Genomic DNA, 12,535 nt, shown 5'->3' with positions numbered 1-12,535 from the left:
TCTTGCTCCTAAATTGGTTCTTCATTAACCTCTTCCTCAACAAGAGTGATAACCCTTTGGTTTGGACAATCAGCAGCAATATGCCCAAAACCTTAACATTTGAAGCATTTCCTACCTGATGATCCACGCTCCTTGTTGCCTTTAAAAAATCCTGTCTTCACTTCTTGTTGAACATCAAGGATGACTTCTTTGTTCTTCGACGACTGAGTGTTATTCCTTTGTGTTCTTTGCTTTTCAATCTTTAATGACAGCCTAATGACATCATCCAAGGTCCAATATGGTTGCAGCTGAACGAGATCAGAAATTTCTGTGTTCAGTCCTCCAAGATAACGAGTAATTGTTTGTTCTTCAGGCTCTTGAATGTCACACTTCATAAGCAGCTCTTCGAAGTCCATTGTATTTTCTTCCACAGATAACGACTTTTGCCTCATATTATGAAATTTGATGAAGGTGTCTTGCCTGTAATGTTCAGGAAGGAACTTGCGCTTGAGCTCACGGCGCATTTTATCCCATGTCTTGATCTTTCTTCTTCCTTCTCTTTCTCGCTGACGCTTGAGATTTTCCCACCAAACTGACACATGCTTCTTCAACTTGATTGCTACAAGCTTCACGCGTTTGTCATCTGGAATGTCTTTTAACTCAAATACTCTTTCCACTGTGCAAAGCCAGTCGATGAAATTATCTGGTTAGAGTCTCCCTTCAAACTCAGGAACATCAATTTTGATTCCTAAGTCTTTAACTTTGTGAGTCATGTTGTGTCGTGCTCTTTGTGTGGAAAAATCTTCAGATGAAGAAGAATAATAAAATGGATTTGTATTATCTTCTTCACTAGAAGAACTGTCATCACTCTTCCTACCATGATTATTTTGAGCAGCTTCATGTTTTGCAAGTTGCTCTTGCAACTCCTTAACTTGACGGCGTAACTCCTCCATTTCAATCTCTTGAGTAGTTCTACGCTTTGGAGCCATCTTTTACTACTATGCAATGAGGTTGATGCTTGGTATCGATGTTATGATGATGCACAATGATGATGGGAATGCACCAATGATTATGGGAATGAATGATAATCACCAACAGAAAAGACACCAAAAGAAGAGAAAAGAACAATATTACCCGAAACTTCGCAGTAAACAATCCGTACTGACGGCGGCTCGTACCAACAGCAAGAGAACCGCATTAAAGACCGTACCCACGAACCAAATAAAATTTTACTGGAGCAAGTCGAGGACCAACCTTGCACTGATACCAAACTGACGTCGGGACGTCCGCTTGGGCCACCAATCTTGGCGAGATTTACAACCCCACTATGGTGAAAATAGCCATAAACCCACCTTGGTCGGCCAAGCCAAGGATGCACCTCTTACTCTCAAAGAGCCTAGAGGAAAATAAGCACACAGCTTATTTCATATTCAAAAATCTACTTCAACTTCTATTTCATAAATAAAAGGTACATGAATTATTTATACTAGTAGAAGAAGGAAAAGCCTTTATAACTTGGACGATGTGGGACTAATTTATAACACAAAATTCACTATCTTAAACAATATGAGACTTGTATTCCATTATTACAATTAACTAATATAATTAACCTCAGTTATTACTAAAGAGTATGGTAATTAATTTCATTTAACAAGCCATTAAAAAAGAAAACATACTTTTACTAGAAAAATATTTAATTTATTTTCATAGAAGGATATCACTTAAAAATATTATAAAAATGTATAATTTATATATAAAAAAATAGGGCAATTTACCCAAATAAATAAAGTAGATGAAATCTTTACTCAAATATACAAAATATAAACATGTTACATGCATGTGCAATTTTCTATTTCTATGTAATCCGTGGGAAGCAACCACGGTTTCTAATTTCTACATAAACCGTGGCTGCCTAAGACGGATTATGATTGTTTTGTGTTGTGTGTAAGCCGTGGCAAGTAGCCACGGATTACGAAGAGAAGAAGGAAGCCATAAACGGTGGCAGGCTCCCACGGTTTATGAAGATGACTAGATGGTGATAAAACGTTGTGGGAGGGAGAGGGAGAGGGACTGATATACTGATCAGTAGTCAGTACTATCCATTAGAAGAGTTTCAGAATTTGATTGGAAAAAAAGAAAAAAAATTAATTTTTTTTATATCTTATTCGATAAAAACGTATCTAATATTTCTTATTTTTTTATTAATGGTTTTAAAATGATTAAAATGAATAATTAAGCTAAGTTTTTTAGATCTTATTCAATAAAAATATATCTAACATATTAGTTCAAAATATGATCTCTTGTAGGGTTTTAGATGTGTGGGTTAATAATTAAAACCCTTAAGATTTATTTTTTGGATTTTAAAATTAAAATTTTTAATTTTACTGAATATAATTTTTGGATGTATATTTAAATGATAATCTTTTAATAATTAAAAATGCTAGAACTAAAACAGAAATTTTAAATTTTAAATTTCAGTTTTATTTAGTTTGTATTTTGAATATGTATTTAATTTTAAAAAGACACTAAATCTATTTAAATGTGTTTATTTCAATTTTTTTTAAATTATTATAATAAAAAACTAAATAAAGGATCACATTTAAAGGATTCCTTAGTCTTCAAAAGTCTCTTTTATCTTAATATTTTACGAATTAAAATGCTTCTGAAAAATCACTAGAGAAGAAAACATATGATTTTAAACTTCTGTAAATATGAAGTTGATATACAATATATTTCATATTTAAGTAATAAAGTTTTAAATCAAGAATCCTTTAAAGATTCATTATTTAGTTACTATTTTTATTTTATACACGAGTTTATATTAAGCAGAATACTCATCCCAATCCAAAATCAAATCATGTCCCCATTGACAATAAATACGCCATTGGTATTTAAACTTTATAAAAAAAAATTCCATTCCTCAAGGCTTCTATTCTATGTATGTAAAGAAAGTGTAGTTCAACTCATGCATATAGCATGCTAATGGTGCTAACTGCTAATGCAAATAAACTTCAATCAGAATTATGTTCTTTCACACTATATTAAGCAAACAAAATTTAATAGGAGCCCACTCACTCATCATATGATTGAGATTCTGTCTTTTTTTTTTTTCTTTTTTTTCACCCAAATTCTAAAACTCTTCTAATGGATAGTACTGACTACTGATCAGTATATGAGTCTCCTCTCCCTCTCCCTCCCACAACGTTTTATCACCATCTAGCCATCTTCATAAACCGTGGAAACCTGCTAAGATTTATGGCTTCCTTCTTCCCTTCGTAATCCGTGGCTACTTGCCACGGTTTATACACAACACAAAACAATCATAATCCATCTTAGGCAGCCACGCACATGCACGTAACATGTTTCTGTTTTGTGTATTTGAGTAAAGATTTCATCTACTTTATTTATTTGGGTAAATTACCCAAAAAAATATGACACATATATTTTTTTCTACAAATATAATATATAGATGAATAGATAAGATGAACGTGGACAAAGGGTGAAGTAGTGGTCAATGAATGTGATGTGAGCTCAATCATGTAGCCTTAGGAATATCCTTTGCCAATCAGCAAATTTTTTCTTTATTTGTTATTTGTTTTTGGGTGACGGTTCACATTGTGTGGATCCATATCCACGGAGGCAACAGTGGAGTCAACATGAGTTTGATGGAAATCAGCAACCCGTGAACCGACTCAACTCAAGTATAGTTTAGTAGCAGCACCCAAATCACCGTTGAATCAGCGATGAATTACACTGCTGCTGCGTTGGCCATACTGTGTTGGCTTTGCATCTGCACACCGAAGGAGGCAGAGGGAGCTGACAAGAAGCTTCGGTTTGGGAAAAATGGAGAGTTCAAGATTTTACAGGTTGCAGATATGCACTTCGCCGACGGCAAGAAAACCCGCTGCCTCGACGTCTTGCCTTCTCAATATCGTTCCTGCACTGACCTCAACACCACTTCCTTCATTCAAAGGATGATTCTGGCTGAGAAACCCGACCTTATTGTCTTCACTGGGGATAATATCTTTGGATTTGATTCCTCCGATTCGGCTAAATCAATGGATGCCGCATTTGCTCCTGCAATTGCTTCCAACATTCCCTGGGTCGCTATTCTCGGCAACCACGATCAGGAAGGATCCCTTTCCAGGGAGGGAGTCATGAAATACATTGTTTCCATGAAAAACACTTTATCTCAAGTCAATCCTCCGCAAGTACACCTTATTGACGGTTTCGGCAACTATAACCTACAAGTTGGAGGCGTTCAAGGCTCTGCTTTTGGAAATAAGTCGGTGCTCAATTTGTACTTTCTTGATAGTGGAGATTACTCAAAGGTTCCTTTCATTCCTGGCTATGGTTGGATCAAACCCTCGCAGCAGCTTTGGTTCCAAAGAACATCTGAAAAGCTTCAGGTACATTGAAAATTAAAGATCCAGTGAACAGTTTCATCTGTTTCTCGTTTCAATAACGGTTTTTATTTACTCTTTGCTTGCTCTGCAGAAAGAATACAAGAAGGCACCACTGCCTCAGAAACAGTCTGCTCCTGGTCTTGCATACTTTCACATCCCATTGCCTGAATATGGTAGCTTTGACTCATCAAACTTTACAGGTGTGAAGCAAGAACCGATTAGCTCTGCTTCTGTCAATTCTGGCTTCTTCACAACACTGGTTGAAGCAGGAGACGTGAAGGCTGTTTTCACTGGCCACGATCACGTGAATGACTTCTGTGGCCAGTTAACTGGTATACACCTTTGTTATGCCGGGGGATTCGGATATCATGCTTACGGGAAAGCTGGTTGGTCAAGGAGAGCAAGAGTAGTGGTTGCTAACTTGGAGAAAACAGAGAATGGTGCTTGGCAAGATGTCAAGTCTATTAAAACATGGAAACGCCTCGATGATCGACATCTTACAAAAATTGATGGTCAGGTCTTATGGAGCAACAGTTTTTCTGGTGAGATTAACAATTCTCTTACTCTATTCCGTGTTCTTAAACTTGTGCTATACTCTTAAAAGGTTGGAACCTGTCGGCACAGACTCAGGATATGAAGAAAATGTGCTCTGTAATTGTTTCTCTGCATATCTGAGTTTAGAAAAATTATACAATAGGAAAAAAGATGACAATTTGTTTGACGGGATTTGAAAGCTATAAGCTGAACTTGGTTACTGAGTCTAGGATATAAATAATGTGCAGATTAACTCGATTTCTTTTATTACAATTATGTCCATTATATGATGGTTTCTGCTTCTTTACTTACTTATGCTGTTTAAAGCAATAATAAGCACGAGTTATTTCAAATTTCCGTTACTCGTTAGTCTAGGCATTGTTGCTAATTAGAAGATGGATATGTATAACAAGTATAGTTGAAATCAAAATTGATGAGTTTCTCATGAACATTACTACGTTGAACATTAATTAGCATTCTTTTTTCACCCTACTTTTTCTCGATGAACATACACGGAACCTAAAAGTATATAGTATGAGCTTGTTTATCATATTCTCTGAGTTGCATGAACAAATGATAATTTCTTTTCCCAATTATGTTTGAAACAAGAAGCGTTTATTATTCCATGATAGTGCTATTGAAGAAATTGTTATTTGCAACTTCTTAAGATTATAGCTTCTTGATAAATTTTTCTGTTTTTATTCTGTCTCCTTTGATTCAATTGTTTATTCTGGTTTCTGTTGTAACAGGGAACCGCAGGAAGAAGCATGATGGTGGCTCTTAAAAACCTCTACTTTGGAGGGCCTCACGGGCAACTATTATACGTATATTTTCATCAGTGTAACCTCTGTTATTCATATTTATGTGATCAAGTCCTATAATTAGATGTAGCAATACAGGATCACTTGGAAAAGAATAAACGAAAGAAAGTTCATGATCTTGCTGCAACCGTGTATGCTATGCAATTGCAACTATGTAACCACATGTAGAACACTATTGTTTAAAATTGCTTTTGCAGATGGAATCATCAATCATCATGAAGAGAAGTTTTGTTTGTTTTTACAAGTTTTTGATGGAGTGATCTAATAGGAAGCGAATGTAGATTTCTAAGTGCATGGTCATTTATGCTATCTCATATTCACAGCTCAAAATTCATCAAGCTTGATTGGCAAGCTAGGCACACAGCAGAAGAGGAGCATCATTTTATACCAATGCTTGGTGAAATTAAACTATGGCTTAGCTTCACATAAATCAATTATATAATTTGTAGCAGGGATAGTAAGTAGTGTTAGTTGTATTATTTGTGTATAGCGATGGTAGTGGTACAAGGATATTATTAAGCAAGTCAACGATTACTTCAAGTGACAATGAATGTTGGTTCACTTTACTGAGTCTTGATAAGAGCATCTATAGGCCTTTGATTAACCCAAAAACACGTTGGATAGGTAAATTTGTGTTCTTTCATTAGACTTTTTGTAGTGGAGTCTGCTTTTCGTTATTTCAGAGCATCGGCAAAATGTCAAGTAAAGATTCAGCAGGTTAACAAGGACGCGAGATCCCCACCTCTATGCTAGTTACCTGAACTTACATTCATGGCATCTATAGATTTATTAGATAGGTGTTTGTACATCGAATTATCATGCATTCTGTGCATGATATAGAAGTAGTAACCATGTTACAATTTCTTTCAACTCACATGCATAGATGACAGACCCTCCTTCCTAATCACTTGGGTTAAACAAATGCAGCAATGTTTCCCCCAGGATTGCAATCTCATCCGATCCATAGTTGTTCTTACTTCTACTTCTTACTTGCCAGTGTTGTCATCACTTGGGGGTGAAAGCCTGTAGTTGATGAGAGATGATACAATCAGCTTAGAAAAAGAAAGATTAAAATGGTGAGCATATATGTAGTAGGTGGGTTGTGAGGACTTACAGCAAAAATGGTAGCATGGCCGGGATCAGCAAGGTGGGCAAAGAGGTTGTCAATGGGACCAGTGCCGGTGTAGATGTGCTGGAACCAAGCACCCATGACAGCCAACATGGCGAGCCTGCCATTCTTGATCTCCTTAGTTCTCAATTCCTTGATCTTTTCAGGAGAGCCAGTGCCCCATCCGAGAGGGTCAAACCAGAGGCCACCGGGGTAACCAACATCGGTGCCAGTGAGCTTGTTGTTTGGGAAAATGGGGTCGGTATTGACACAGCCTGGCTTGATGATGTCAGCCCACCTCCTTCCCTCTGCCCATCCAATGAAGATGAGCTCAACTATGAAGAGCGTGGTTGTGTCCGTGAAGTACTCCTGTTCTCCAGCTGTGTACCACGATGGCGTGTTGAGCACGCCAATCTTTGTTAGGAATTCAGGAATGAAGATGCCCGCAGCACCCAGCATTGCCCACCTGCAGTGCACCAGCTCTGCCTGCACATTCCATCTCAGGCTCTCAGGATCAGACCCCAGACCAAGTGGATCAAACCCAAAGTCTCCAGGAAGGGTGCCATCAAGCCATGGAGGAGGCGTGCTTCCCGGGAACCACAGGGGTCTCTCAGGGTCAGCCGCTGCTGCACATACTCTTGTGCTCGATACTCCTCTAACGCCTGCTGCCTGCTTAGCCGCCCTCTTCAACTTCCTCCCACTTAGGAATGAAGCTTTTGTGTTTGGACTAGAGATGCCAACAGCTGCAATGGCAGAGGAAGCATAAGCGGAAGCCATGATTGGAGTGTGTATGCAATGTGGAATCTGGAGGGAGCCTCTTATCTCAAAAGATAGGAGGGCCAATCTGTGAGATAGCGAGTTGCCATGTGGCAGTAAGAATCTCATTCTCATGGGATAGGTATACGTGGAAATCTGGTGCTTCTCGTTCACACGCTCCAAACTCCCAAATGCTTTTGGCTTGCATTAAAAAAATCTCTCAGCCCCTCACCAACACCACAAAACCTGGATTCTCGTTAGTTGTTTTCCTTTCCCTACTGGCCTACTCCACACCAATCACCGATTATGTGGGACCTTAATATAAAATTTAAGGTAAAGTATTCGTAAATTTTTTTAAAATATTCGTAAATTTTATTATATTTTAATTTTATTCTAAAATTTTTTTATTTATATCAAATATATTTTTGTCGATTAAATTTTAAAAAATTTAGAATTAATTTAGCAATAAGTTTATGAAAACAGTCTTTTACATAAATAAATAGACACAATTCTCATATATTATAACTAGATTGATTTTAAAATTTTGATTTAGTTACAAAAAATATATTTGATATAAATTAAAAATTTTTGAGATAAAATTAAACAAAATAAAATGTAAAAATATTTTTTAAATTTTTGACAAATTTTAAAGATAAAAAATATTTTTTATCTTATAATTTAATTATAATTTATTACATCTCAATAAATTATTTAATAAAATCCGTTAGCTTTGGATTAAATTCTTCCAAAATATGGAAATTTATAAAATAAAAAAGTCATAATCTAATTGCCTTTAAATTAATATAGTAGAACTTACCGATAAAAGTTACAAATTAATTTTTTTTTTTGTTACTTTACAATTTTCTCAGTTTAAAGAATATTCTTTTCTTAGCTTCTAAATTCTAATTACACCCTCGGCCTCTTTCAACGCATTTAGTATTAGTATTCAGCATCAAGGGTCTATGTATTATTGAACAGTACAGTCTTTCCAATGGTTAGTATTTTGTTGCTACCGACTCTTTATGTTCAATTCACTGCAGAATGCAGATGACAGTAATATTGGCGTTTTGACATATCGATTCTGAGCAGTTTAGGACCCGCTTTTGTGAAGTAGGAAAATCTGGGAACAAATTAAAGGATAATGAATGGGAAGACTTTTATTATTCCACTTTTCTTACTGTTCTTAATGCACCTGATCGATGTGAACCTAACCTATACGTATATGACCTGAAATCGAAAAAGCTCTTCTATTCAAATCGACTAGGTATTAATTATATATTCACAGTTTAAAACAAAAACAAGATTTCAGATGTTAATTGACACTACAATTTTACGTATATGGTTATATATACATACCTGAATTTAACGTTTTGAAGATCTTTACTACACCCATGCGCCCATGCCTCGATCTCATGATTAAGCCATCTTGTCTCTGTGTTAGAATTTTTAGTTGTGGACTTCTTTTTTCTTCTTAATTCTAATCCTCGTAAAGATCTAATTAGAAAGTGAAAAGACTCAAATAAAACATCACATAAGCCACAAAAAGACACTGCCAAAACTAGGGTGCACGCGAATCGGATCGGATTGGATATAAATCTCGATCTGATTTGTATTAAAATTATCGCATTAGATTCAATATCCACAATTTTTAAGTTTGGATTTCATCCAATCTGACCCGCAATTTGCATATCAGATCGGATATCGGATATATCTGCAACACATAAAAATATTTTTAATAACTTGTTTTTATTAAAAAAATATTAATAAATTTTTTTTATTCTTTTAAATATGTTTACTCTTAAAATAATATAAAACATATTTTTTTAAGTAATAAAATTAAAATAATACAACATATATAATAATTATTAGTTAAAATAAAGTATAAAAAAAATATTTACTTATTTATTTATTTATTTTTGCGGATTTGCGGATATACGGATACCTACATATAATTCGCAATCCAATCCTATAAATGTGCGGATTAGATCTATATTTATACAATTTTCGAATCGAATTTGAATAAATACCGCAAATATGTGAATCGGATTTCAATCCCACCTATGAACACCCTAACCAAAACCGAAAAGATCATGAAAACAAAACACAAATATCATAAACATCAATATAAGCAAGTGAGTCTAGCAACATATAGAACACAATTAATACAAAAACTGGGCATCACCAAAGATGTAGTATCATAGGTCACGTCCACGTCAATCCTTACTTGCAACATGAAAGAATGCCATTCCAACTCCCAATGACAGTTTCAGTACTCTCCTTGATTATATACAAATAGTGTCTAATTCTCGTACTTAGACTTTTTGGTGGTTAAGACTTAATCGCTAAATATATATGTATATGATAAGGAAAACAACAATATTAGGTAATCAAGAAGTTACCAACCAAAAACCAGCCAAATATTTTTGGATAAATTCAAAATTTCTACGTGGATGGTGTTTATACTAGGCATTAGGATGCTTCTTCTACTAAGTATCAAAATGTTTCTTTTTCATACTAAATAGATCTTTTTTTATATATTTTATAAATTTTTTTATATACTAAGAATCGAGATGGTTGGAAGTTCCGTGATTTCCGCCCCTATTTCTCCAACGTATCATTCAGAATTTTAATTTGGGGTGACAAGCAATTTATATAAAATATTATAAATTAAAAATAAATAAAATTAATTAAATATAATTATAAATTAGTTAAATTGTTTACTTTTTGGCTCATCAGCTCTTGGTTCATATACTTTTCGTAACGAAAAAATCTACACTTGTATCTAATTCCTTTAACAACTAACGAATTCATTACCTTTATCTCTAAAAAGATCAGACAAAACGTGTGTTTTTAAAAACTAAATCTTCAAACAAATATTATTCCTCAACCACTACTCGTTAATAGATCCGTATCTCACCCTCTGGGATCCCACAAGATTGAGCTAATAATCAATGCAATAATGGCAGGTGATGGAGATGGTTAAAACCTCAGAAGATGCTTGCTCTTTCTTCGTTCTCTTCTATTGATTCTATTTGTTCTAAGAGAAATCCAAGCTATACTAATAATGTGCTAGCTAGAACCAAACAATAAAGAGGTCAGACACCTTCAATAAGAAGTCCCGGTCCCGTATATCGGTCACTTGTAATGCTATGCATATGGTTTATTATAATATAAAGTTGATTACATAGTAATCAGTATGGTAAATTTGTAATTCTATCTAATATTTGGTGTTGCATGTAATATAATTATGCATACAAGAAGTAGATAGCTATAGAGCAATTGTCCGGTGAAGAATTACCAATTCAATGCTGTAATGTAATGAGAAGCACAAGAACAATGTAATGTGTTCAACTCCCACATGCATGTTATCATGGACACTCAATTCGAGACCCATGGTACGTCACAGTGTGGAACGGAAGATGCTTCGTACACATTACATTCTCTTGTTCCTTTCAAATTCGGTGCAATAACAAAACAAAAATCACACAAATGGAAAGGATCGGAAAACACAAGGCATGTGAGAGATCGAGATCTATCAGCTATAGCACAGTTTCTCTGATCTAGGAATCAATTAAAACCTTGATGTACTTGCAAAACCAGTTTAGGTTTTGCATTTAACAAGGCACCATAAATGTTCGTATAGTGCAGTACTTTTCACTACATAATGTTGTTTACGACTCTTTCAATTCTTCTTCGATACTAATCTATTTGTTTTCCCTTTTATATCAATAATAAATAGATAAAACGTTTATAAATTTAAAATGTGTTCAAATAATATATATGTATGTATGCATTGTGTGGTCATCACTTACTATTATTATTATTATTATTATTTTATTACCGGACCACCACGCCAGCAACATATATGATATATACAAATTAAACCACTCTGATATGGTCTCTCTGGTCCTCTACTTTTTTGGCCGGCTGCATGGTCCTCACACGCATTTATTTAATGTACATGCATCTATCTAATCCGTTATCTTATCATTTTGATTAAAAAGACAAACAAAATCTACTGCAGAGGAGGGATCTACCATTTTTGCGAAAACTTCTGCGACATATATCACACTTGCTAGCTATATATAGTGGTCGACAAGGCCAATTAAAAGAATCTTTATTAGCGTAACAAAATTATTTCTAACATATATGTGTAACACTTACTTTATTTTATATATATCTTAATTAATTAGGCCATGTTACCTTAGCTTACTCGCTCGCTGCTTTATGGCAACAGTAGAGTATCAGTCAACTTCCATATTGTAACTCATAGAACCTAAAACCCTAAAATTAAAAGATCTCACAAATTAGCTTGGCCTTCATTCTTAAACAAGAATGGTTTTAAAACTGGTGACAATTGACGTGTTTTCATGTGAAATTAATAATTGAGAATAGTTAGATAATAACTTAGTTAAACCTATTAAATTATATAATAATTTTTAATCATATAAAAATAATGCATACGAATTTTCGCCTTTAGCAGCATTATTTCGTGCAAAAACAATAATTCACATATACATGATGAAAAGCTGAACTCAACTTTTGTACTGAAGCAGTTCAGCAATTAATTATTTGATATGTACAACAAGAACAAGAATATATATTTATAATTTCACTTATATATATATAAGTCTAGCTACCTTTGAGTAACATTCAGTCATTGACTTTTAGCAATAATAAACCGCTGTTAGTGACTTAAACTAATTAGGCACAAGTTAATTGTACATAAGATAGAAAGCAATGAAGAATCGCCAAGCAAGCGCGCTTCCGTAATCAATAATGTAAAAGTCATATACAGAGCTTTAAATACAGCAAGGAGCTGATGATTCATCATCGCCATTTTATGTAGATAGATGATGATGATAAGGAAAACCAAAATTATAATATAAAATTTTAAAAGATACCTTAGGGTAGAAATAATATATATAGAA

The 12,535-nt window shown here is 34.5% G+C and overlaps 2 protein-coding genes across 2 annotated transcripts; one reads left to right on the top strand and one right to left on the bottom strand.

Moving 5' to 3' along the window:
• Positions 1–3,447: 3,447 nt before the first annotated feature.
• Positions 3,448–5,984, top strand: LOC107646136 (putative inactive purple acid phosphatase 29). Its single transcript, XM_016350330.3, has 3 exons — positions 3,448–4,388; positions 4,477–4,927; positions 5,669–5,984. The coding sequence occupies exons 1-3, from the start codon at positions 3,723–3,725 to the stop codon at positions 5,701–5,703; spliced, it is 1,152 nt and encodes a 383-aa protein (XP_016205816.1). The 5' UTR covers positions 3,448–3,722; the 3' UTR covers positions 5,704–5,984.
• Positions 5,985–6,438: 454 nt separating this feature from the next.
• Positions 6,439–7,896, bottom strand: LOC107646137 (chlorophyll a-b binding protein, chloroplastic). The gene is made up of 2 exons (XM_016350331.3): positions 6,855–7,896; positions 6,439–6,763 (listed from the first exon to the last, which is right to left on the bottom strand). The coding sequence occupies exons 1-2, from the start codon at positions 7,737–7,739 to the stop codon at positions 6,746–6,748; spliced, it is 903 nt and encodes a 300-aa protein (XP_016205817.2). The 5' UTR covers positions 7,740–7,896; the 3' UTR covers positions 6,439–6,745.
• Between the last annotated feature and the right edge of the window lie 4,639 nt (positions 7,897–12,535).

This window comes from Arachis ipaensis, chromosome B6, assembly GCF_059453495.1.
Source record: "Arachis ipaensis isolate K30076 ecotype BB chromosome B6, ASM5945349v1, whole genome shotgun sequence".
In the NCBI taxonomy this organism is placed as follows: Eukaryota; Viridiplantae; Streptophyta; class Magnoliopsida; order Fabales; family Fabaceae; genus Arachis; species Arachis ipaensis.
The sequence above is the reverse complement of the archived record's forward strand: the minus strand, read 5'-3'. Positions and strand labels throughout refer to the sequence as shown.